Source organism: Ctenopharyngodon idella, chromosome 14 (genome assembly GCF_019924925.1).
Source record: "Ctenopharyngodon idella isolate HZGC_01 chromosome 14, HZGC01, whole genome shotgun sequence".
Classification (NCBI taxonomy): domain Eukaryota; kingdom Metazoa; phylum Chordata; class Actinopteri; order Cypriniformes; family Xenocyprididae; genus Ctenopharyngodon; species Ctenopharyngodon idella.
In genome coordinates, this window is record NC_067233.1 from 18,677,637 (window position 1) to 18,705,601 (window position 27,965).

Genomic DNA, 27,965 nt, shown 5'->3' on the forward strand with positions numbered 1-27,965 from the left:
ATCAAATCGAGCTGAGCTTTTCCCCAGCGCATATCAATCGATCAAAAAGCTATACTCGTTACGGTAAGGGCTGGTTTGGAATATGTCCGGAAACATATCGCCATCTCCCTTGCGATATCTTTTTGTGCCACGGAGATCTGTCATGTAAAACGTTGGGAATCTGGAGAAGTTGTGGTTTTTAAGAAGATTCTTTCAGCTGACGTTTAACTTTATCTGGATGTGAAAGAGATTTTTACTTCAGTTTTCGTACTGTTAAGTGACTCCTATAAACTTCATAACGGACTTCATAACGTTTTTTTGCGTTCATACACGTTTAAACGTCAATCATGATGGACTGAAGTTCAAACTTCGGTTTTGTATAGTTTTACTTGTAATAACGTTGTGGTTTTAATTCAAGGAAATAAGCCAAACCAAATGTAGTGGATTGCGTGTTACTAGCTGAGAACTGAGCTAAGCCGTTTAATTATTTAAGATATGGTGGAATCGGTCGAGACATTTATATAAATAAATATATATATTACATTTTATTTTTTAAAGTAAAACAGTATTTGATAGGAAATTTAACTTGTAATTTAGTATATAAATAATTATATGTTCTCCAAAAGCCCAGGAAGTGGGGAAATACATATGAAGTGACTGGGTTAGATTGTAAATAACTTTATTATCTTTTTTTTAAATAGATATATATATTTAAAGGCGTATCCAGGATTTCTACAATGCCGGATGCGGCTGCAAATTTCAGTCTTTTACAAAGGACTTGCTCTCTTGTGGTGGTGTTGTGTTTGCTTCACATTTCTGTTACTATAGTATATTATATGAGAAATTCAGATTCAAGGCAAGCCTTCGTACAAAATCAGCAAAGCCCTCAGATCCATAGGAAACTGGCCGAACAGAAAGTCAATACAGATGATATCAAACTGCCATCTCCGACTAATGCCACAAAACCTGAGAAAAAGCTGGAAACATGTCCTGACAATCCACCTCGCTTGGGTGAGTTGCTGTTTTAAAGATCTCTATTTGTGCAAATGGAGTTGAACATGTAATATATATGTTGAAATATATATTTATTATTATATTGTTTATTTAGAATATATATGCTCTATAAAAAACTGATGGCAAAGCTGAATTTTCAGCATTATTACTCCAGTCTTCAGTGTCACACGATGCTTCAGAAATCATTCTAATATGTTAATTTGATGCTTAAGAAACATTTCTCATTTTCAATTTTGAAAACAGTTTGTGGAAACCATGATACACTACCATTCAAAAGTGAGTAAGATTAAAATAAAAGATGTGAATACTTTTATTCCGCAAGGATGCAATAAATTGACAAAAGTGACCATATTCATTTATAATGTTATAAAACATTACTATTTTAAATAGATGCTGTTTTATTGAACTTTGTATTCATCAAAGAATTCAGGGGAAAAAAGCATAAGAGTCTTCTTTAAAAAATATTAAACAATACTAGTTGATGTTAGCATGAAAGAAAATTGCTGGTGTTAACCATTCTATTTATTTTTTCTTCTAATTTTTATGTGCTTGTCTGTTTAGTTGGGTGAGTCTCACAAAAGGAAAGACATTTTTCTTAAAGAAAATGAAGGACTTTTAATTGTTTTTATACTGTGAGATTTTCTTCATGACAAGTGCAAGTGGAAAATATAAAATATAAATTTTTTCCCCATTTAATTTTGGGTTTAAATATACACCAGGCTGTTTTGGACAGAATTCATTAAATTCACCCATTTCTGTGCGTCTTGGCTGGTTTAGATGGGTTGTTTAGCTTGTTTTTAAATAAAATAGTCTCTTTTTTAATAAAGAATACGCATACAAGTTTTAAAATTTTGCCAATGTAGTATTATTCAGCAGAGTTTAGTATTTCTGAGAAATTTGTGTTTGTTATAAATGATGTGACCTGTCACTTTGTGTTCTCTCAGTCCAGATTCCAAAAACAAAAGCATGTTTTTACAGCTGTCGAGTCTCTGGATGTTAACATTTACCCATCTGTGTAACTTCTTATTGACAGTACAGCAATTTCTTGTCTCTTACATAAGTATTACTTGGTAGTTTTCACATTATCTACTTATGCTTGCTGATTAATTGAAGCGCTGTGTCGTAATGGAAAAATTGGCAGAGAAGCTTTGTGTTACACTCTTATTTTGTCCTGGATATCTTTCTTTTTTGTCAGACAACATTGACACTGCTGCTTGTAGTAACAGTAGTATGATAATGTAATTGGATACCACCGTAGTGTGATGAATAAGAATGAGTTCTCTAAGGAGACATGGTTTACTTTAAGACACAAAGTAGTGCTTGGTTGGTTTTTAATGGCTGAAATCATCCAGTCCCAATATTGCGGTTAAGAAAATGAGATTTTTGTCTCCATAATAAAGCATGTAATTTGTGTCTTGGTTCTTCTAGTGGGTCCACTCCGGGTTGAGTTCTCTGACCCGGTCACCCTAGACCTTGTGAGGTCCGAGAACCCTGCATTGCAGCCCGGCGGGCACTTTAAACCCCCAGACTGCATTGCCCAGCAGAAGGTGGCCATGATCATCCCCTTCAGGAACCGTGACGAGCATCTGAAGTACTGGCTATATTATTTGCACCCCATCCTACAGCGCCAGCAGCTGGACTACGGTGTCTACGTCATCAATCAGGTTTGTCTTTCAACCAGTGCGATAAAATCTTTGACCTGTTAGTTCCTGCAATTGCTTAATCTGTAAGCACACGAGGGTTCAAAGGCCTGCGTACAGCCTGATGTTATCATTGAGTCAGAAGTTAAATATCTGTGCTTGTTTAACACTGAAAATTGGTGTAGGATTTCCTTTGAAACAGTTTTCACTTAGAAATTGCTTGCCGATTTCACAAGTACTTGTGAAGAAATGGCAAGTAATACATTGAATAAACCTAAGATTTTGAAATAGAACAACTAAATAGTATTTTCCCTATAATCTTTATTTACAACTTTGAAAAACATTTTTTACAGTGTCGACATTTATGTAGGCTTTTTTTTTTTTTTTTTTTTATAAATGAAGTCTGATTGAATGCCAGTGTATAACTTGATAACACCTATTGCTCTCTTGAAAACTCTTCAAAGAAGAATAACATAACTTGCCAAGAGCTCTGTTTGTAAATGTCATTTGTTTGGAAATGATGGCTCAGATAAAGTAAGGCAAACATGGATGGCTGCTTGACTTTATTTAAATGCTCTTGTCACTTTGAAAGTAAACTGTATCTTGAAATATAAAACCTGCCGGTGAACACACCAACTCATTTGAATTCCACTTTTTGCTCTGTTTGTTACCAGTAATGATGAGTTTCTCTTAAAGCTGTGTTTTGTAATATCTCTCACTCCTTTAAATTACATTGTCTACTCCCCTTTTGTACATCTGGAATGTAAACTCTTTGTTACACGGGCGTGCTGGGGCATGAAGTTTGGCATGTGTTTTGCTAAGTAAGCTCTTTTCTCAAAGTCCTCATTTGTCTGTCATTGGCCAGTTTGAGAAATGTAGCTCTAAGCATGTTGTTGTAAAAACGCTTTTAACAGCAAGACCCAGCTGTGCTTTTTTGTGTGTGTAGATTGATTTTATAGATTTAAAATTTTTGCATAGGCAATTTTTTACATTTGACATTTAGATTTCGCTACCACAGCAAAAACTAATATCCAGATGAACACTTGTTAAATCATTTTTGAGTTATTTTCTTTACATTTTGTAAATTAAATATTTAAATGTCCATTTTTGCACAGATGATTCTCAACATTGATTTAAAGGGTTAGTTCACCCAAAAATGAAAATTCTGTCATTAATTACTCACCCTCGTGTCGTTCCACACCTGTAAGACCTTCGTTCATCTTTAGAACACAAATTAAGATATTTTTGATAAAATCCGGTGGCTCAGTGAGGCCTGCATCGCCAGCAAGACAATTAACACTTTCAGTGCCCAGAAAGCTACTAAAGACATGAAAACAGTTCATGTGACTACAGTGGTTCAACCTTAATATTGTAAAGCAACGAGAATACTTTTTGTGCGCTAAAAAAACAAAATAACAACTTTATTCAACAATATCTAGTGAGGGGCGACTTCAAAACACTGCTTTATGAATCTTTTGTTTCGAATCAGTGGTTTGGAGCGTGAATCAAACTGCCAAAGTCAAGCGAACCAAAGCCTCGTTTACTGAAATCACGTGACTTTCACGCTCCAAACCACTGATTCGGAAACAAAAGATTCGTTAAGCTTTGAAGCTTCATGAAGCAGTATTTTGAGATCGCCCATCACTAGATTTTGTTGAATAAAGTCGTTATTTTGTTTTTTTGGCACACAAAAAGTATTCTCGTCGCTTCATAACATTGAGGTTGAACCTTATGTAGTCACATGAACTGTTTTAAGTACGTCTTTAGTAGCTGTCTGGGCAATGTAAGTGTTAATTGTCTTGCTGGCGATGCAGGCCTCACTGAGCCATCTGATTTTATCAAAAAATATCTTAATTTGTGTTCAGAAGATGAACGAATGTCTTACGGGTGTGGAACGACATGAGGGTGAGTAATTAACGACAGAATTTTCATTTTTGGGTGAACTAACCCTTTAACTTATATTGCAAAAACTAATACGATCCATTATCTAAATTATAGAAATGGAAAATAAAATAAATAATTAATTATTAAACACACATTATAGACTTTATTTTCACGTTTCAAATATTTTCATTTTTTATTGAAAATAAATGCTTTTCCAATCTGATATGTGAAGGAAGTAGAGCGAGTTCAGCAATAATGAGTGTAAACATTTATTGTAATAATTAGTGTAATTAGCCTCTGCCAACAAATGGGGCTATTTGCACTTATTGCATATAGACACTGCTTACAGGTTAGGCCTATATAATGATGATTTGTGTGTCTAAGATTGACAAGCACACCTGTAATTAAAATTCTCATTGACTGATATTGTAGAAAAACTGGTATTGTTACCTTTCAACTTGTCTTTTATTAGGATGTCATTTAAATGTCATTTAAGCCATTAGTCAACTAATCACGTTTATGATATTAATTTTAAGTTAGTATGTAGGCCTACTTTGACACCGGAAAACGGTTTCAGTTTCAGGCTGAGAAAGAATATTACATGTAACATTGTTCTGCATTACAGAGAAATACTAAACCACAATAATGAGCCTTTAAAATATAAATTAAGCGCTTAAGCTTAAGTACTGGTTTAAGTAATAATTAAGAAAAAATTAAATAATTAAAAAATAATTTTTAAATAATTAAAAAAAAAAAACAGAAAGGAGACTGTCTGAACGTTTTAATAATTTATTGATAAGCTTATGTTTTATGAGTCAGTGTCTGCTGCAAAGATGCACTTGACAATATGTCATGCAATAAGCACTGTACTATTTTAGCATTTGGATATGCACCTAATATTAGCGCACATTTATCTAGGTTAATGTTAGAGAGAGCAGCCAATGTAAAGTGGCTAACGTTAGGCTACCACTTGACCAACCGACTAATTTAAATTTGTCGACTAAGCCTCTTCTCGTTGACTAACATTTGGTCGACTATTAGGGGGCAGCCCTACGATTGATATCCCTGCATTGAGGGAGGTATGCCATGTACATTTACATTTAGTATTTTAGCAGAGGCTCACTGTACAATCGACTCCCGGAATTGTCCATTTGCTCCATTTACTTTAATTCAAAACAGGGTCGCAATAAGAATACGTGATTGACATCATTATTACACACTAAATGTAGGCTATTATTTTTCCTGACACAAAGCCTAAAACTACCTCTATTAAAACAACACACTTTTAGAATGTCTGGCCATATTAGTCCAGTTTAAAGATGACATTACCTTGAAATGATGACCTAATTTTAAAGAGGCAAAAGTCACGAGAAAAAGACTTTGATGAATCTATTTAATCAGAGTTAAATAAACAAGAAAGAAGGTAATGTATTCTTTAATGAATTCATCTAAACGTTTGGGTGAGAGTGATAAACGCATTGTCATCTCTTGTAATTGCGCAAAAAAGCTGCTTGGACAGGATTGTGTTCAAGATACGAAAAATAATATCTAGTGTAAATACATACAATAATGTATACTCAGGGCCTAAAAATAACTTTATGCCACACCTGCCAATGGCCATGACTTTAAAATTTACTGGCCATTAATATATATATATTTTTTTTTTTTTTTTTTTTTTTACCAGCCATGAAACATAGATTAATCCTTATTAAAGATACAAAAGTTATTCAGTCAAGAGCAGTGAGTGATTCTTTGTCTTTTGTTGTTTGATTAACATTAAAAAAAACAGACAGCAGCAGTATTTTGGCAGAGGCTTTTATCCAAAGTAACTTACAAATGAGGAACATTGCAAGCCATTTTTGCAATACACAATGCCAAGCTTCATGTGTAAGAGTAGAACAGAAGCTGGAGAACTCCCAGTATTCCGATTAGTGAATATTTAGTGGATGTTTTCTCTCTCTCTCTCTCTCTCTCTCTCTCTCTCTCTCTCTCTCTCTCTCTCTCTCTCTCTCTCTCTCTTTTTTCAATGGACTCAGCCATTTATATTTGATCACCATAATCACCATAAATATCTGGTTGCATCCTTGAGTTTGGGAATTCTTTAGCTATTCTGGAAGAGAGTACAGCTAATCGGTGCTAAACCAAGGTACATTACACAGTAGTTCCCCAGACTGTGGTAGAGACAGCTGCTGTTTGAGGTTAGGCGTCCTTTCAAAAACGGCCTGTTGTCATCATTTCAGTTAATGCCCATGACATTACAGACTGGAACGAGGTGAGACAGAGTGCTGCGGTTCTTGTCTCTTTTATTTGGGACACACGGAGAACAGATGTCTTCATTGAGTCCATTTCAAACAGTCAACTATCAGTGGTTTGAGAATTTTCCAAGTAAATGAAAAGACTAATGTGTATCATTCTTTGCGGCTTTCACTAAAAGCATCCTAATATGCTCGCCAAGAAGGTCTTGGACCTGTTGGTGGTCTTCTTTGAGTGTTTTCTCAAGTGTTACATGATTGTTCTTTCTAATTATTCTCTTGCTCTGTTTGCCACCCCCTTTCTTTTCTCTGCACCTTGCATTTCTTTTTTCACCCTTCCATACTACATTCCTTCCCTTGTTCCTGTTCAAACCAAAAACCCTTTTATGCGCGTCAGAGGCCCTTGCACACGGGAAAAGGTGAGACGTCTGCTTGCTCTTTCTCTGGCCAATCACACTACGCTTCACTGGCTGCGTCTGACGAATGGTAATGTTGGCTTCTTGATTATCTGTTTTCTCTTTGTCGTTTTCTTTTTGATTCCTTGTTTTCACTCTCTCAAGTTCCTCATTTCCCATGGATGGCAGTTCTGTGCTGAAAATAGCTATGTTTTGTATTTGTGCTATTTGGTTTTCATTTATTTTCTTCTTTATCTGTTTATTTACTGATGAAAAAAATATTATTCCAAAAATGACTAGTCACCCTTATGACATTGCAAACCCATATGCTGCTAATTTTTCTGTCAAACACAAAACAAAATTATTGAATGAGACAGAATGAAAGTAATTACAGAATTGTTCTTTTAATTGATTGGCCTGTATTTATTTTCTTTGCTGTAAAGCAGGTCCTATCTATCATCTGTCTGTCTGTCTGACTATCGATCTATCCATCCATCCATTGTTTTATCTATCTGTCTGTCTGTCTATATGAACAATGAAGCTCTTCTTCACTTTGAGTCTTTTGTGTTTTGATTCCTCAAGAGTCTTAATCCTACTTTTTTTAGTCTACTTTTTTAAACTCCCTAAAAAGTGAATGAATCCTCCAGTGACGCATTGCAGGCCGACGATCAGATCTGGGTGCTGACATGTGAGAACGCTACATTATGTTGACTGAAAAGATGGCCAAAGAACAAGACAGTCTAGTTATTTAAAGTGGAGTCTCGCTCTGAATGCGCAGGTCACATCTTCTGAATCAATCATGGATGTCGTCTGCTCCACTAGAACAAGCACACCACAGTTCGTTCAGGGCAGCTCGTTTGAGTTTCCTCTGTGTTATAAAAGAGAGGATGGCTACTCTTTTGAGTCATGGGAGGATAACAGATAGGTCTGCACCCCTGAGGCTCCACCCTCATTAAATTTCATTCCATGAGCTCAAGTGCCGCCCTAATGCTCTTCAGATGAAGAAAAGGTGGGCTCTAGACAGGGATCGCATCCATTAATCATGAGTTGAAGGCCCAAAGTCAGCTAAAAGACTTGAATGACAGCGAGTCACCTTGGAATTTGACATTTGGACCATCATGAGTGATTCTTTGTCTTTTGTTGTTTGATTAACATTAAAAAAACAGACAGCAGCAGGAATATTAGACTGTTGACACTTTAGTTTTTTTTTCAACTGCTTACACACAAAATCATTACTTGTCACACAATTTCTGAAACCTGACACTCAAACACCAGAACCAAACACCAAATTTGCAAAAGCATAATTCGACTCAGTTTACAGCTTCATAAAACACTTTTTTTCAAAACACAACACAATTCTCTATGTAACACCCAAAAATCTAACAGGAAGAAAACTTTTTCTTTCATACTGTGTAATACTGTATTCACAACCGCAAATGCTTACAGTAAAAAAATAAATAGTTTAGTTTTAATCTTGCTTTTGTCTTTACCGTGAATTTTTCAACATCTCTCTGCTAGTTACAATATACTGTTACACATGCATTTTATTTCTCATATGTTTACGTTTATTTAAGAAACAACTGACTGTGAGGAGCCTAGTGCTGTTCGGCCATCTTGCAGCATGCCGGAAGGGTACTTGCCAAGACAGGAAATAATTTTTTTATTTAATATGTCTGTTTAAGCGCAAGAAGCCCTGAAAGACAGGTCAGTTTAGTATTCGCGTGCTGTCTGAGACGTAGCTTTCTGGGCAAGCACTTAGGATTTTTGCAAACAGAAAACTTCTCACGCTGCGTGCGAGTAAAGAATTGAGTTCCCTTTTGTGTCGCCTTGAGCTAGAATATTTAAATTGGCATGGCTTAATCTTTTGTGATGATGAGCTGTCCCAAGCGTTGTTCACATTCATTTTCTTATAATTTTTCATTCTTAGATTTAATAAAATTGTTACCAGCCCACTGGCGATGGACACAGTTTCATATACTCCCCAACACCAATTTGTACTCCCATTTGGTGCTTGGCGAGTGTTAATTTTAGGCCCCATGTATTCTTATTAATGTGTTTATTCTTGTTGGCAGTTTTTTTTTTTTAACTATGATTAGTTTAATGATTATTAACACAAATTAGGATACCAAGGCAAACCAAATTAATATAAAACTGATGAAACCACAAAGCTGTTGTAGTAAGTAATTGGATGTAATTAGTAAGTAATTGGCTGTTATTTAATTGTAAATAAGCTACACGTAGGATAAAACTACGTTGTTTCTGCGACAGTTCCAGCTCTCTAACGCATTAGTGAGTGATTTCAGACAAAGCAACAGAGTCGACAACGAGAGTCGATTCCTGTGCTGGAGTTGACTCTGACACTAAGTGTGGAGGAATCGACTTTTTCTGAGTTGACTCCCCATCACTAATTTTTCCGAATAATCAAAACATTTGTGTCTGTGAGAAGAATAACTGTAAATTGGAGCATGAGATGATGTATAAATGATTGTTCGTCTGTGTATACGGTAAGTCAATCTTTTCTGGTGCTTTTCGTTCGTGTTTCTATTTTTTCACGAATGGTTTGACCTTGGAACGTTACATTTTTTTTTCACACTTTTGTTTAGTCCTGAGTAAACGGTTTACTCTGCTCTCAACGCTTCATGCAATAACATTTATGTATAGGCACGGTATAGGCAAAAGTGACCATACATTATTCTTACAACCCGCTTTGGAAACAGTTAGTAACAGATGGCAACTGTTTTTTTTTTTTTTTTTCTTCGTTTTTTGTCGTTTCAGGCTGAGTCATCTGATGGCTCAAGAACCAAGAAAGGGATAGTGACTTCCAAGACTGGCAACGTTGTGCAAAAAAAAGCAGTACTGTGAAATATATTTTTGAAAAACTTGAACTATCTGTCTTTAGTCCACATTTGGGAGAATAGACCCTTTTCACAGGCTGTATATCAATATCAATATCATCAATATAGTTTTTTTTATTTTCATTAAAAAAAAAAAAAAAAAATTGCATGTACATTTATAACACTATACTAAGTATTATATTACATTTGCATCAGATTACAAAAAACTAGTTAATGCTCCTGTGTAGTGTTAATTTCGTTGACGAATATTATTCGTCATTATTAATTTTCATCATAATTTTGAATTATGACAATGTTTACTATACAATGTTTATACGGTAATATGCTTTAGACGGTTGTAAGAACACATTTTATTATCCCTCACCTGAACTTAAATGAGCAGCCTGCAACTACAGTACAGACTGCAGGCATTTCAGAACGAGTCACGGTGTGTTTTGGGATGGTCTATTATTATTTTTTCCCCTAGTCATTATTGTTATTTTGTTTACACAATAAACTGTATTTAATTTAATTTCTATTTAATTCATAGTAAACTACTGTATCTTCTGTCACAGGAAAGAAAGACTTAGAACATTATTTGACACATATATTTTAATATATTTTACAAGTATAAGGGTTATTATAGTTAACTAAACCTAAAACCATAAAAAAAAACTTCATTAATTGAAATAAACGTTAACTGACATAAAAAATAAATATATAAAAAATGTAAACTTATTTTATTTCATTTAGTTTCCAAGCTTTAGCTTAACCTGATGTTCTAAAACAGAAATAAAAAACTATATAGACATTTAAAAGCAAAAATTGAATTGAAATGACAAGGACTGAATTGAGCTCTCTTTCGTGTCTTTTTGCACTTGAACAGTCAAAAACTGTCCGCTTTGTCGAGTAAAGTACAGTTGGTTGTCTTAAGTGAACATAAACAGTTTGGAGAATATCAGATGTATATCAGTGTATTGCATCTGTGTATTGTTAGAGAAATGCTTACTTAATGCATTACAATTTAACTAAATTAGATTTTAGTCAACTAAATCTACAGTAGATTTAGTCGACTAAAATCTAATTTAGTTAAATTGAAACTAGACTTAAACTAAAACAATTTCCGATGACTAAAATATGACTAAAACTAAATGCCATTTTAGTCAAAAGACTATGACTAAAACTAAATCAAAATTTGCTGTCAAAATGAACACTGCTGCTGTGAGGGTGTTTCTAATACAGCGGCTATGGGAGTGATGGTAAAAATGACCTCTTTTTGAAAGTTGTTTCTTTTGCTATTTGCGCAAATAGAAACACAAAAAAATATATTTAATGAAGTCTCTCATTCACCGCTATAAAAGTTTACCCAATTAAGATGACTTAGGCTTCTGAGAAACCCAGAAAAGGGTCTATGAAGTAAATAATTTTGCTGTATTGTTCATTGATAATTGTTAACTGCACTTTAAATATTAACTTTTCAGCTTTTTTTCTTAAAAAAAATAAATGTTTTAAAACTCATAGTATGTTGTTTTCCATTTCCTTTGTCATAACAAATAACAAAGTATGATATTTGAAATTATTTAATGACATTCAATATAAGTACATTTTGAAAAGCAGTAATAACAGTATTCCCCTGTATAAATGCAATGAATTGCTTTAGACAGTGTAATACTATAAAATACATATTACAGCAGGATACTATATTTGGTAATAACAGTACTATACTGTAAATGTTGTTTACAGTAGTAGTCCTGTGGCTGGCAACCCAGCTGCCAGGATTTTACTTTAAATTTACAACAAGTTTACAGTACATTCTGGCCAATAACTAATATGATAGGCAGTTATGTTGTTTAATAATAAAATTTTAATTTTTAAATCAATAATGTTGCACTTTATTTTTAAACAGCATAAAGTTCCTATGTATTTGATTTGCAGTAGAAAAGATGGCTTCTTTAAACTACTTTTTAAATAATGGATAACTTTCAAAACCTGCATAAGGACGTGTATACTATAAATAATTTTCCATGAAATTATTTACTTTCAATATCCGCTTAATCAGACCAGTACAGGTCAAAAACAACAACGTCATGCACTATTGAAAAGTTCACTCAGAAAAGGAAATATATGCTTGAAAAGTTTGTGTTTGTCAGTTGTTTCATTATATTTCCTGCCATCTGACAACCATGTTGTGAAAGAATAAACCGATACCTTCCACACACAGCATATACTGATTTTATCATTTTAAACAGACAAAGATGCATTTAATTTCTATGGCACGAAAGGTCATGTTATAAATTACACTGCTTTATAGACATTTTATGACATTTCCACCACTCTCTTAAATGTGATTTCATTTGCATTAAATGTGTATTTTGCAGCTTGGCCTCATCCTCTCTTGGTATCATCTCTTTCCTTAATGGCAGGGGGGCAAGGAGACGTTTAATCGAGCCAAGCTCCTCAACATTGGTTACGCGGAGGCTCTGAAGGAGTATGACTACGATTGTTTTGTCTTCAGCGATGTTGACCTCATTCCAATGGATGACCGCAACCTCTACAAGTGCTATAATCAGCCCAGGCATCTGTCTGTGTCTATGGACAAGTTTGGCTTCAGGTATTTCCTTTTTTTTGTTGACTGTTGTCTCATGTTGTGGCTTAATGGTGTATTTTCAGCCTCCAGAATGTGCCAGTATGCATATAAAAGTACCATGGTTTGTTTGGACATAGTACTAAGATTTTCTTTGAGTTACATATGCAGTATCATGTTGGCTGTATGTGCAAATTTATATACTGTGATATACATATTTGCATGACAGGGTCTGGATTACAGTATTTACATGTTGAATGTGACAAAGAAACATGCAGTAATGTGAACATACAGAGCAGGACATGTCCCAAACTGGTCAAAATGAGATTATTAAAGAGATTTTAAGGCTGATTGTGGCTCATCCAATTAGATCTTGGGGCATTTTCACTCTTGGCTTGTTTTCTCCCTTAGTTCGGTTTGTTTAGGCATATATGAATACGGCAGTCGCACTTGGATCCCTACCAAAACAGTCGATTGAACTCGATTGAACGAGGTGGTCTTGGTCCGATTGAAAATGAACTCTAGGGCCTTTTGGTTGAGGTGAGAAAAACAACCTGACCCGACGGACCAACGAAAGAACCAAGCGGTATCATAATTAAGAACAGGAATAATGTGCTATATGAAAAACAAGCAGCAGTGTCTGATTCTGTAAGTGAGCACATTAGTTATCGCAGTTGAAAACCAAAGAGCACTTCTTTATCTTAAAATGTTGTGTAATTGCTCTTTTCCGTGAATTGAATGTTGTCCCGACAAAGCCTTTTTTCACCATGCACTCTAACTGCATTTTTTATATTTATTTATTTATTTTTTATTTTTATTTTTTTTTATAAAGTATCTCACAAAAGTGAGTACACCCCTCACATTTCAGCAACCATTTTAGTATATCTTCTCAAGGGACAATGCTATAGAAATGAAACTTGGATATATTTTAGAGTAGTCAATGTGCAGCTTGTATAGCAGTATAGATTTACTGTCCTCTGAAAATAACTTAACATACAGCCATTATTGTCTAAATAGCTGGCAACGAAAGTGAGTACACCCTAAGTGATAACAGTTGTATGTTGTTTAACCATGCAAAGCCACATGTCCGATTCAAATAATCATGTCCGATAAAAGTATATCTTTTGGTTTGCATTCAAGTTTCAAATATAAATAAAATAATCTAGTTTTTTTTTTTTTCAGTACTTGCTAGTAGTATGCAAGTAATTAAATGATTTGTCCACTTTCAAGTAAACTTTTCCTGATCATTTACTCACCCCCATGTCATCCAAGATGTTCATGTCTTTCTTTCTTCAGTCGAAAAGAAATTAAGGTTTTTGATGAAAACATTCCAGGATTATTCTCCCTATAGTGGGCTTCAGTGGCCTCCAAATGGTTGAAGGTCAAAATTACAGTTTCAGTGCAGCTACGCCTACCCTATTTAACTTACGGAAAAAATGTAACTGGCGCTGCGTTCGTTCCGTAAGTAGAATAGGAAAGGCGTAGGACATACAGCGTAAACTTTTTGGAGAATACGGAAATGCGGTTTTGGCGGAAGCACTTAGAAGACGAACATTTGTTTATATAAAGCATATACATTTACATTTTTTTTGAAAATGACCGATCGTTTCGCTAGATAAGACCCTTATTCCTCGTCTGGTATCGTTTAAAGCCCTTTGAAGCTGCACTGAAACTGTAATTTTGACCTTCAACCGTTTGGAGGCCATTGAAGTCCACTATAAGGAGAATAATCCTGGAATGTTTTTGTCAAAAACCTTCATTTCTTTTCGACTGAAGAAAGAAAGACATGAACATCTTGGATGACATGGGGGTGAGTAAATTATCAGGAAAGGTTTATTTAAAAGTGGACTAAGTATTTAATGCACTGGATTTATAAAAAAAAAAAAATAAAAAAAAAAAGAAAGAAATGTATAAGCCATGTGGTTATTTAATATATAATAAATTTTTAAAATATATTTATTTTAATTTTGATTTATTATACTATTTTGGAAAGAAATTAATACTCATATTCAGCAAGGATGCATTAAATTGAACAAAAGTGACAGTAAAGACATTTATAATGTAACAAAAGATATGTTTTATATTTTATAGACTATATTTCAAATAAATGCTGTTCTTTTGAACTTTCTATTCATCAAAGGATTCTGGAAAAAAATATCATGGTTTCCACAAAAATATTAAGCAGCACAACTGTTTTCAACATTGATGCTAATAAATAATGCTTCTGATTCTAAAATCAGCATATTAGATTGATTTCTGAATTATCATGTGACACTGAAGACTAGAGTAATGATGCTGAAAATTTGGCTTTGATCACAGAAAGACATTTTAAAATATATTTAAATAGAAAACAGCTATTTTAAATAGTAATACTTTTTCACAATATTACTATTTTTACTGTATTTTTGATCAAATAATGTAGTCTTCTTTCAAAAACTTTTTAAAAAGTCTTACCGATCCCAAACTTTTGAACAGTATACAGTCACAATGATATAAAAAACTCAACCCATGATATAAGATCTTCTAAATACCATTATGTATGCATATAGTAATCATTCATTACCATGGTATATATCAAATTACATCTGTATGTACCATGGTATCACCACAGTACTTTTTGTAAGTCCAAGATATCTGTAGTCTTGAGCTTAGATGTTCAGTAGTCCAAAAAATCAGGGCTGTTAATCGAAATTTTGTATTATCAAACCCTCAAGGGTTGTTCTATCACCATTGTGTCCTTAAAATAATATTCTGGTTTCAATTACTGTAAATGTGCTTCTGATTCATTTTTATTGAGGGACGAGTCAACTTTATTTTCGTTGGTAATCCACAGCAGGCCACAGATTCAGTTGATTTAACCTGGTCATATTTAATCCAGAATATCCTTTTAACCCCAGGTTATTACAGCAGGACTTTGACCTGTAGTAAATGAATCACTTTATCATTTATCTGACGGTTTTATCTAAAGTAACAGCGTTTGGGTGAGAATATTCTAGCGACGTCACACATGATTCAGATTAGGGCCCATTGAGAGCTCAACTCTGTCTAAAGTGAAACTGCAGCTTGTTGGTGCGGCTTGTACCAGTGACCTCCGGCACAAGCTTTGTGTAATATGAGTATGATGTATGTGAAGGCATGATTGTATTTACAGATATCTGAATGATATCTGAAAAGGTTAGGTTTTAAACTCCCACACACTGACACAATTGCGCTTCTCTTTTGTAACATGTCGGCAGTCTTTTATAAAGTCTTTGCAGGGTTCACCACTGTTAGCGTTTGCCGGAGGAACCAGGCAGCTTTTTTTCTCACACAGAACTTCAAAAGCATCTGGATGTAATTTGTAATTTTCAAGAGTTGCCATGCGGAAGAACGTCAGACAAGAGCTGGCCAGGACCTGATGTAGAATAGTGTTTACTCATTTATTTCAAACAGAGACACCGTTGTGTAGAGCTGATTATGTAGAAACTGTAATCTTGAAAGCAAAACAGCAACCAAATCATAATGAAGGACGTTTGTAAATATTGGACAGACCTTTAACCTAAAAAAAAGGATGTTTTTGCATACTTTCCTCCATAATTGTCCGGTTTATGTGTGCTTTACTTGAATACATGTTCATTTTACCTGGTTGTAACTTTGCAATTTCTGAATGGATAGTATACCCAAAAATTAAAGTTCTGTCAATATTTATTCACCTTACTCATGTCCAGACCAAGGTTATTATAGTTTTGCATTTTTCATTAGTTTTTATTTTTATTTCGTTTTGACTTTTTGTTTTCAAATTCAGTTTAGTTTTAATTAGTTTTTAAAGTGGGTTTGCTAGTTTAGTTTAGTTTTTATTTTTTGAAAATGCTTAGTTTTAGTTTAGTTTTTATTAGTTTTAGTGTTAGTTTTAGTCTTTTTTTTTTTTTGTAATTTGGGTTATTTGTCAGAGGCAAGATTCAAAAAGGTCAGAAAAAGTATTGTGTAATAATAACTCAACAAAAACATCATACAATTTTAGAAAATATTCATTCAAAAATAAAACCAGTACATAAAATGTACATATGGGCACAAATATGTAAACAGTCTCAACACTCCGCAGTAAGTGCAAAATGTGTAAGTGACGTGTGCCAGTAAAAAACCTAAAGAGCCAACAGACTAAAGAAGACATACATGAACCGCATGTATTCAACCCATTTTTGAGCCACAACAAGACATTTCTGTCAGATTGTCAGGGAGCTCAATCTGAGAAAAGAACATGACAAATAACAAATAAAAAAAAAAAAACTTTAAATACAGCTTTTCAATTTTTTTAGTGTGTGTGACACACAGTCATATTCAAAGTAATCCCAAATAGGACTCTGCCCCTTTCTTCCAACTTTCGGTACCGCCATGATGCCATGGAATGTCGGAATTTCTTGTTTGGGGGGGAGAGGGGGTGATCAAAATAATTCCTTTGTTAATAATTCGTTACACAGAACTTTATTATATTAAATATGATTCACACCTTCACAAAATATACACATTTAACACCCTATACAAAATTCACACCCCATTGAAATTCCTTTACCTCTTACAAAATCCACACGCCGTACCAAAAATCTACACATCTTCTATACAGAATTCACACCCTATACAAATACCACAGCTGTACAATTTTCACATCCTATACTAAATTTACCCTATACAATAGCCTACTCATCTGGATTGAAGCAGCAAACATTCAGTGTAAGAGTAAACAAATGACATAACATTATTTAATATTTGAATCACAGCTTATATAGTGTTTTGACATCGACAACCCAAGTGCATTTTAGCTCAAACTTGCAACTAGTTAACTTTCTAAAGTAGCAATCGCTTCTCGGGTCGACATTAACACACTGACAAAATTATATTAAGAATTAAAAATATTTTTATACCACTTTTTAATGTGTGATTGTGTAATGGTGTTCACGAGATACCAACCTTTGCGAACTTGCTTTCAACGTCGAACACTCGTTCTCATTGAGACGCAGTGTGCACGGAGGGGAGGGTGGGGGTGTGTGTGTGTGTGTGTGTGTGTGTGTGTGTGTGTGTGTGTGTGTGTGTGTGTGAGACGCGTGAGTAAGAGACGCAGGGAAAGGAAATGCAGCTGAACGTTATTTGCTCTATGAAAGACATTGACAAAGACGAAAACTAAGGACATTTAGTCTATAATTTTATTATTATTTTAGTTAGTTTTGCCAAACACGCATTACAGTTTTGGTTAGTTATCGTTTTTTTCTAATGCCTCGTTTTTATTTTTATTTCAGTTAACGACAATGTTTTTTCCCACCTAGTTTTCGTTTTTTCGTTCGTTTTCGTTAACAATTATAACCTTGGTCCAGGCCCGTTTCAGTGCAATTGGAGAGAGTGAATGTCGATTCAAGCATCAAAACAGATGCAAAAACACCATAAAAGTATCATAAAATGGCTTGTGCTGTATTCCAAGTTGTCTTTAAGCCATACAGTAGTTTTTATGATTCTTTTATCATGCAGGTTTGAAAGTCACAAGATTAACAAAGTAATGACAGAATTTTCTTATTTGAAAATTCCTTTAAAGCTGCTTGGGTAACAATCTCCACAAATATTGATATTACGTTTTATCATAGCCAGTGTTGGCTGATGCACTGCCTTTGTTCTCTTTAGTATTTTTAGTAAAGAATATGTGAATTAATGTAGTGGAAACAGCAATAAGAAAAAGAGCGGCATTCTACTTCCTCCTCCTTCTTTTGTTTAATGGCGATTTACATAGCCTACTTAGTGCACATTGCCACCTATTTGGTAGTTGTGCAATCATTTTTTCAATCTTTTCGTTTAATAAGTAATCTTTATTCACTGAGAATAATATTTATATTGCTATTATTAGATACCACACATGTATTTTATTATAGAAATACATTATAGCATAGAAAACTTCCCAATACAAAAAGGAAAAAAAAACCCAGAACAAATTGAATACAGATTCGTGTGTGATGTGACAAAAAGATAAATAATAACTGAATAACAACTGAATAAATATTTAAATATTACCTCGTTATAATCGTGCTTTAGGAAAAAGAAAAAAAAAAAAAATATATATATATATATATAATTGTTAAAAATTTATAACTATAATAATTATATGACACGCATCATAATACCTTTTACGCAAACTGACCCTGAAGAGATAAGTGAGACTCAAAAATTGTTTGTTTCTAGATTAAAGGGATAGTTCACCCAAAAATGAAAATTGTGTCATCATTTACTCACCCTATGAGTAAATGAGTATGAGTTTTTCTTCTGCTGAACACAAAAGAAGATATTTTGAAGAATGTTGATAATCAAACAGTTGACAGTAGCCATTGACTTCTATAGTAGGATAGTCCTAATTAAAATATAATGCAATATAATATAATTGTTACTATTTTAGCCTAGTTCATTTGAAATGGTCCTGCTGTGCAACAAATTCATTTTTAAAATTTCAAATATTAGATACATTTTGGTGTATTATGTATGTAACAAGATGACACTGCTGAAACTGAAAATTTAATGTCAACTACTACATTTTTTTTAACAATATATTTAATACATATGTAATTAATAGTATATTACATAGAATTTTTTTCAGAAATACAGTGCCTATAGAAAAACATCATACCCCTTTGAAATATTTACTTTATTTGTCGTACAGCCTGAAATCAAAACCCATTCCAAAAAAAAAAAAAAATTCCAGCTTTATTTTCCAAAAAAAAAAGCAGCAGTTCTGAAAATTAATAAAAAAATAAACTGAAAAACTATAATAACAGGGTTGGAAAAGTCATTGGTCCCCTGTTTTAATACTTCATAAAGCCACCTTTTGCTTTAATCACAGGCATTAATCTCTTTGGATATGTCTGTACTAGCTTTGCACACCTAGATTGGAGAATATTTGCCCATTCTTCCTTGCAGAATTGCTCAAGTTCAGATAAATTCTGTGGTGAGCGGCAATGGACTGCTCTCTTCAAGTCCATCCACAGATTTTCTATCGGATTTAAGTCAGGGCTCTGACTTGGTCACTCAAGAACATTCACCTTCCTATCCTTAAGCCATTGCATTGTTCTTTTGGCAGTATGTTTAGGATCATTGTCATATTGGAAGGTGAATGACCTGCCCATCTTCATCCGTCCAGCAGAGGGATGCAGGTTTTCCTCAAGAATTTGGATGTACTTGGCAGCATCCATTTTCCCTTCAATCCTGACCAATCGCCCAGTCCCCGTTGAAGAGAAACACCCCCACAACATAATGCTGCCACCACCATGCTTCACAGTAGGTATGGTGTGTTTTGTGTGGTGTGCTGGGTTTGTTTTTCGCCACCAAACATAGCGCTGAAAGAAAGAAGCCTTTCCTAAAAAAGTACTATACTTAGTTTCATTTGCGCTATGCAAAAACACACCTGGAAGACTCTGATGCCATCTATCAAAAGGTGCTATGGTCTGATTAGTCCAAAATTGACTTTTATTTGGACTGAACTCCAAGTGCTATGTTTGGAAAACCTGTGTCCCTCTGCTAGACAGGTGAAGATGGGCAGGTCATTCACCTTCCAACACGACAACGATCCTAAACATACCGCCAAAAGAACAATGCAGTGGCTTAAGGATAGGAAGGTGAATGTTCTTGAGTGACCAAGTCAGAGCCCTGATTTAAATCCGATAGAAAATCTGTGGATGGACTTGAAGAGGGCAGTCCATTGCCGCTCACCACAGAATTTATCTGAACTTGAGCAATTCTGCAAAGAAGAATGGGCAAATATTCCCCAATCTAGGTGTGCAAAGCTAGTACAGACATATCCAAAAAGATTAATGGCTGTGATCTAAAGCAAAAGGTGGCTCTATGAAGTAATAAAACAAGGGACTGATGACTTTTTCAAACCTGTTTTTTCAAGTTGCCTTTTTCTTTTTTGTTATAAGGCAAAATTTGTAAATAAATCTGGAAAAGGTGTTTTGATTTCAGGCTGTACAACAAATAAAGTAACTATTTTAAAGGAGTGTTGATTTTCTTTACACACTGTAATAGATAATGCATCTCTGTTCACGGTGCCTTTAGTTTGGATAATGTTATCTCACACCATCTGTGTAAACTGCAATCCATGTTTGCTGACGCCAAACTATTGCTATGGTTATCTTCTCTATATAGACCATCACACGTGTGAGTTAGCAGGAGTGACACGTCCTTTACTGACTAGCTTGCAGCAAAACACAGAGGCAGCAGATGCTTACGGGCTCAAGTTCAGCCCCCTGCCAGTTCTCATTAGTGCACTGTCATTTCCCTGCAGAGAAACACCAAGCTGCATGCTGCACCTCTTCTTCACCTAAACCAACAACTGCCACACAACACGCAACTGTTCCTTATAGTGTCTATCTCTATCTCTGTCCATCTCCAACAGGTTGCCATACACGCAGTACTTTGGTGGCGTGTCATCGCTGAGCAAAGAACAGTTTCTGAAGATCAACGGCTTCCCAAACAACTACTGGGGCTGGGGAGGGGAAGATGATGACATATATAACAGGTTCGAAAACTCCTTTATCAGATATCATTTCCTCATTACAGACTGTAAATACAAAAGGAAAATTTCACCCTAAAATGACAGTACTGTCTTTATTTACTCACCCTGGATCTCGTTCCAAATCCATTTGCTGATTGGCACACACAGTTTTAGAGAATCATGACAGATTTACACCATAAAACAAGTTTATAGTGACCATGGCCTGTCAAGGAATAAAAACATACAAGCACTGTAAAAGTGCCATAAAAACTACTATGACTTGTATTTGGAAGACATATGATAGACAAAATTTAAGTCATCTTTCACTTGTTTGGATGTCAGCAACATTAAACATCATTGGTCATCCACAAAAAAAAAAAACGGCTTGGAACATCATGAGGGAGAGAAAATAATGACATTTAAAAATTTAAAATGTGAAACCCCTTTGCTTGCGTTGGTGTACACCCACGTTCAAATACGTGTGGATGAAAGTGTATGGAGTGTGAAGTTGAGTGTGAACGCCCCTTTCTACTAAAAAAAAAAAAACAGTTTGTTTTTGTCATAGAGCCGAGCTCATTTCTGTCTTCAAGTGCAATAAACCAAGGAAACCTTTGATCCAGAAAAAAACGGAAATGTACATTCAGTTGAGGGTTCCATTTTAAGCCTCACACATCCTGTTGCTGTGCTGCCAGTATGGCATTGCGCAATCAAAAATCTCAAGTATGTGATACAGAGCACATACTGCCATTCAAACAATTGGGGTTTTGGTTTTTTTTACTTCAGCAATGATGCATTACATTGATTTAAAGTGACAGTAAAGACTTAAATTGTTGCAAAAAAATGTTTTTTATTTTTTTTAATTTTATTTTTTAAATAAATGCTGGTCTTTTGAACTTTCTAATAATTAAAGAATCCTGAAAAAAAAATATTATGGTTTCCACAAAAAATATTAAGCAGAACACCTGTTTTGAACATTGATGATAATAATAAGAAATATTTCTTGAGCAGAAAATCAGCCTTTTAGAATTATTTCTGAAGGATCATATGACACCGAAGACTGGAGTAATAATGCTGAATATTCAGCTTTGCCAACACAGAAAAAAAATGCATTTTAAAATGCATTCAAATAGAAAAGGTATTTTAAATTGTAAAAATATTTCACAATATTGCTGTTTTGTAACACAATAAATGCAGCCTTGGTGAGCAGAAGAGACTTCTTTTAAAAACATTAAAATATCGTACGAAAAATTTAATCAATCTAAAACTTCTCAACGGTAGTGTATAATAAAATGGAAAGCTAAAATAGAAATTTCAATATATTGCTGTTTTTACTCTGTTTTTAAATAAATGCAGCCTTTGTGAGCATAAGAGGCTTCTTCTTTGTCAATAAATGAATAAAGAAATCTTACTGACCCCAAGCATTCAATTACTAGTGTAGCTGAACTTTATAGCGTATTAGCAAAATGCTCTGGTTCTATGTTTGTTATAGTTCTGCTGCAAGCAGGAAGGGGCAGATAAAACCTTTTATCATCAGCTTGTCAGGGTGCAGATGGTAGGCTGTTTAACGTCTTATTTGCATGTCACAGAATACTTTCCCGCAGCTGTCTTTTTTTTTTAATGTGTACTTCTTTTATTTTTTGGCGGGGGTGGGGGGGGGGGGCACTGTTATTTAAAGGATAGTGGAGAGTTACACCGGATTAGAAAATATTGTGAACTTGCATCACCCACATGAACACCTGCATTTGTCAGCTGCTCAGCTACAGCCTTGTTTTTCATGGGAAATGTTCAGGAAATGTTCAGAAAAAAATTTGCAGAGCAGGAAACTTTTCTTTTCTTTTTGTTAAATGCTTTTAAAGAATACTGGGTGATAGTGCAGTCTCAACTAATCCCTAAACTTAAATAATTTACTTTTAAACTTTAAACAAATATTAAATATGGTACTTTGTTTTCACTGTTTGTGCTACAGACACGATAGATACTTTAAATTTTACAAACCGTTCTTGACCCGGAATTCTCAGCATGCTGGCTAACCATGCTAAACCGTGCTGGTAGAATACGTATAGTGACATCGCCACTCAGGATTGTTTTGCCTGGATACCAGTTTCTCTGTAGCTGCCCAGGCGCACTATTTAAGTGAAGTAAACTAAACTAAGTTAATAATAGAAATATCCGATCATCCTCCATAACGTGGTCGCTATTTACATCTCATATCATCCGTAAACTCTTGTGTTATAAAGGCAATGACTGATGCATTTGTATTACATTCCAAATAGTGGCTGTTATTAGCCCCAAAGTGGAAAATTAAACTGTATGCCTACAGGCTAGGTCGGATCGGCATGGAATGGAAAGGGATAGTTCACCCAAAAATGAAAATTCTGTCATCATTTACTCACCCTCAATTTGTTCTAAACCTGTATGAGTTTCTTCTACTGATCACAAAAGAAGCTATTTTGTGTATATAGTTTCAGAAACCAAACAGTTGATGGACCCCATTGACTTCCATAGTATGGAGGGAAAAAAATACTATGGAAGTCAACTGTTTGGTTTATGGAACAACTTGAGGGTAAGTAAATGATAGGGCTGCACGATATATCGTATTAGCATAGATATAGCGATGTGCACATCAGTGATAGTCGCATCGCAGCATGTGCAATGTCAAGTAGTGATTGTAGTCGATATGTGATCCGTATGGACCGAACACCGGACTTGCAAACACCGAATTCCGTTCTCTTTCTCATCTATTTGTTTTTGAACGGACACATACATGCAAAATTATGTCAAAATGGCCCTCTCGTTGAGTATCCTCATAAACACGGTCGATTTTGGCTTACGTAAACAATTAAGGAAAGAAAACCGACGCGTATCGTTGTATTGGATCCGTGCCTTCTGTCTTAAAGTGACAGCAGCCTAAGGGGCCATTCACACAGAACGTGTCTTTGTGTCTAAAAACGCGAGTCGCAGCGCTCAGGAATGGTTTTAAAAAAGCGCAGCGTAGAACGCGAGGGTCTCGAGAAGCGCTTTTGAGACGTGATGAAATAACGACAATAACGGAAATAATCGAAATAGGCAAACAGCAGAATTGATAGATACGACTTTTAACATGGAAAAAAAGAAAATAAGATAATAATGAGCGCCTCCTCCACCATGTTGCCGTCAAATAAAAAAGTTGTCATGCCAACTTGCTACTGTAAACAGAAGCTTGCAATGCTTGCCCCGCCTCCAAGTTCTTCTGATTGGTCCACTGTTTTGGAACTGACATTGATGAGCAGCGCTGCGTGTAAAAGTTGAAATTTTTTCTACTTGACACGGCGTCTTAAAAACGCGGCGTTCATGTGCTAGGCGCTGCAAAAGACGTGAGACGTGAGCGTAACGGTCATGCATGTCCGTCAAACGCGTGTTTACATAGAAAAACAATGGAAAAGTAGCGCATTTGAATAGAAAAACTGGTTCTGTGTGAACGGCCCCTAATACTGTATACCTGCTGCTTTCTGAGTCATTAATGTTAATCAAACAACAAAATACAAAAAGAAAATCACTATTGTAGCTTTAACAAAGATTATTAATATTTAATTTATACAGTGAAGACTATGCAGTGCTATTTTACATTTGATTTATTCAATTTCTGTACCTGAATACTGTTAGACAAGCTAAAGCACTGTTTATTTCATTTGTATCTTTGTTCTGTTGTATTTATCTATGCTTTATATTTATCACCCCAATCATTCTAGAATGATTAATTCTTTTTAAATAGAGCCATTCATCTAGTGAAACTGTTTTCATATCGCAATATATATTTCGCAGAAAAACAAAACATCGCAATGTCAGTTTTCCCAATATTGTGCAGCCCTAGTAAATGATGACAGAATTTTCATTTTTGGGTGAACTATCCCTTAAGTAACAAGAACAGTTGAGAACAGCCTGATGGTGGAAAAACGGCTAATGTCTGTGAACTGATATACCATGAACTAGATGTATTAATTATGGATGTTTATTCTCTACACAAACATACAAGAATGTTGAATCAAACCAATTGAAAAGCACTGCATGTTTTCACAGGCTTACCTCCAGAGGGATGACGGTATCAAGGCCTGATTCGATCATCGGAAGATGTAGAATGATCCGTCATGAGCGAGACAAACAAAACGACCCCAATCCACAGAGGTACCTAAACATATTACAGCTTTCTGACAGTTTAAGTACTTTGAAATATGTTGCAACAATACGTTGTCAGATGAGTGACTGCTTTGTTAAATGGTTAACAAGCAAATAGAAGCCACTTTTAAAACTACTTTATGCCCTCCTGCTCTGTGGAATGTTAATCATGTGATTTCCTGTGACAGGTTTGACCGAATAGCTCACACAAGGGAAACAATGACAAGGGACGGGATCAATTCACTAACATACACAGTTGTTCAAATTGAGAAAGACCAGCTATTCACCAAAATCACAGTGGATGTGGGAAAACAATGATTCCTGTGTAGAGACCAACTTAAACGGAGTGAGACCGCAGCACTGGCTGTCGAAACCAAATGTGCCTTGATATATCAAGTCAAATGGACAATTTTCAAAGTGGATTATATTTTTAAAAAGACATTTAAGTACTTAGAATTTTTTGTTTTGCCATCTTTGCACATGTGATGGTGAACAAAGGGGTCCGGACTCCTTTTGCCCAGTGTATAAGAACTGTTCGGCTGCTAAAGGAGACACACAAGGGTTTCATGTTGCCTTCAAGAGGCGACAGGCCAACCTTGTTCTGTCTCAGATACTTCTGCTGAGAAAAAAGACAATATTTTGAGCCATTTGATGGAAGCAGCATATTAAATTGATCTGAATTAAAAATGTCCTTGTGGTGGGACAACGAATGTGAGTTGCTGTGTATGAGATTATTTAGTTTGGTCGAAAGTGAATATTTAAAGCATAGTCGGCAAGCTAAGCAATGCAAAAAAATCTAGGCTATACCAATCAAGGGCTTTGGATATTCTATAATCATATACCGGCAAACCGGCATTTTTGGGCTGTCACATATTTGTTTACTTTTATTACGAATTGCATCTCATTATCTTGTTGCTGTACCAGGTTATTTGTGTTTTACAGAGCCTTTTTAAATGACTTCTCTCATTGTTAGGGACGAGATGTCTGAATGTATTGGCCTGCATTGATGCGTATTGGACCATGATCATGTTAGTTGGAGCACCAAAGTGCCTTGCAGCATTGCATCTTAAAAGCCATTAAATTCTTTCCTTATGTTTGGTGCATTATCTTTGCTGTGTTTGGATTTTTGATTGCCAATCTATCAGATCAAGTGCAGTACTATCAGGTCAAACTTTCAGATTTGTTTTGTTCCATTTTGTTGTTTTTAGTCCTTTATTGAATTGTGAAATTCTCAGATCTATGCTGGTTATTAAGGGCACAAGAATATTCAAGCTCTCTACTGTATTGAAAACATGAAGCCATGGATAACTTTGCTGAATTGACCTGTTGATACTTGTATTTTTTTTTTCTCTCTCACACATGTGCTGGTCTGCTCTTAAATTCTTCTTTTGAACAAAGAAAACAGTGTTTTATTTTAAAACATGTCATTGTGGAAACCAAAAATGCCTTTCAACTCTGTCGGGGGACGAAATGCAGATGAAGCAAATGAATGTATGTCAGCTGTTTGCTCAAGTGCTTTTCAAGATGGTGAGTAACAGCCCGTACACAATGTACAGAATGTTTAAGCCAAATTTTTTCTCCGTGCCTAGCACCCCAAAAGACCTATAGTTTTTCTTTCCAGCTTAAAAAATCTCCCATGCCTTATAAAAACTCCTTTGCACCAGGAAATCAACCTACCTCTCCATTCGGCACAGCACTCGCAAGCAGAAAGGATTAGCGGCTAATGCTGTCTCTCAAACCAAATGCTTTGGCAAAAAAATCATTGGCTTTTTTCCCCCTTAGGTCAGTTAAAACGAGGTTTAAATCAGTTAAGACAATGGTCTTTGTTTTAGGGCCAGCACATATAAGTTTTCTCTTTCTTTTTTATTGTTTGATTTTTATCTGTTTTTCCAATACTTTTTTTTGTTTTCCATATTTTCGATGCCTATGTTCCTCTTACTGAAGTGTAATGCAGTGAACAATTAACTTAATTTTGGAATTATGGAAATTAAATAATTAAATTGTGTTTGATTTAACTCCACTTGTCACTTTAATGTGTTGTGTATTGTTCAGCAAGAGGCAGTCAACATGGCCTTTTCAGCAGAGGAGAGCTGATAGGCACTGTTGTAACTTTCCATGCACACAATCCAGTTAACCCTTGCCTAACCACCAACCTGGCCTCAGAGCAAATGGTTTATTCCGCATAAAAGTGACAAATGAATGGATAAATTTGATAATTTTTCTCTCTGAATCGGATAACACATCAGATTGCAGTGTATTGATGTATTATTTTTAACTGCCAAAGAAATAGACTGCCAAAAAAAAACTTGTCATCAGGAAGTCCTCATAAACAATAGGCCATGCTTTTCTCATGGTGGGTGTATGTGAACTTGAGCCATTGCCAATGAGAATGTCATTAGCTGGTACTGTAGTTAATGTTCAGTTAAGTGTTTTTTTCTATTAGGCAAAGCATATCCATGCTGCTTTTGCTTGCATGATGCAACATTACGCTATACATACGTTTTTGCATGTAGCATAATCTATTTTAACTACTCTAACAGTGAATATGAAGTTAAAAGCCACCCCTTGTTATTAGATTGTTTAATTCTAGGTTGTTATAGCTAAACGATGATCACAGGTGTGCAATGTACAACTCCACATGAAATCCCCAACTGATTTGGCAGGCTGTGTGTCTAACTATCCAAGGCAAATTAACTAGGGGATTCTTAAGGACTCAGAGAGAAAGAATTGG

The 27,965-nt window shown here is 35.0% G+C and overlaps 1 protein-coding gene across 3 annotated transcripts; it reads left to right on the forward strand.

Annotated features, from left to right (window-relative positions):
• Positions 1-27,249, forward strand: b4galt1l (DP-Gal:betaGlcNAc beta 1,4- galactosyltransferase, polypeptide 1, like). 3 transcript variants are annotated; one of them, XM_051859683.1, is made up of 7 exons: positions 1-990; positions 2,422-2,657; positions 9,940-10,017; positions 12,422-12,609; positions 20,984-21,106; positions 25,139-25,243; positions 25,423-27,249. In XM_051859683.1, exons 1-7 carry the CDS (start codon positions 717-719, stop codon positions 25,550-25,552), a joined length of 1,134 nt encoding a protein of 377 aa, XP_051715643.1. In that variant the 5' UTR covers positions 1-716; the 3' UTR covers positions 25,553-27,249. The 3 variants fall into 3 exon arrangements, with proteins under 3 accessions (XP_051715643.1, XP_051715645.1, XP_051715646.1); XM_051859685.1 differs by lacking the exon at positions 9,940-10,017 and having other exon boundaries at positions 2-990; XM_051859686.1 differs by lacking the exons at positions 1-990; positions 2,422-2,657 and adding an exon at positions 7,238-7,255.
• Positions 27,250-27,965: the final 716 nt, after the last annotated feature.

What these genes read in the sequence shown, in the direction of transcription:
- b4galt1l (XM_051859683.1), top strand. Translation starts at nt 717, where the DNA reads ATGCCGGATGCGGCTGCAAATTTCAGTCTTTTACAAAGGACTTGCTCT. An exon ending in GTGTCTACGTCATCAATCAG is followed by an intron (nt 2,658 to 9,939) that starts GTTTGTCTTTCA and finishes TTGTCGTTTCAG; the next exon opens with GCTGAGTCATCTGATGGCTC. An exon ending in GATGATGACATATATAACAG is followed by an intron (nt 21,107 to 25,138) that starts GTTCGAAAACTC and finishes ATGTTTTCACAG; the next exon opens with GCTTACCTCCAGAGGGATGA.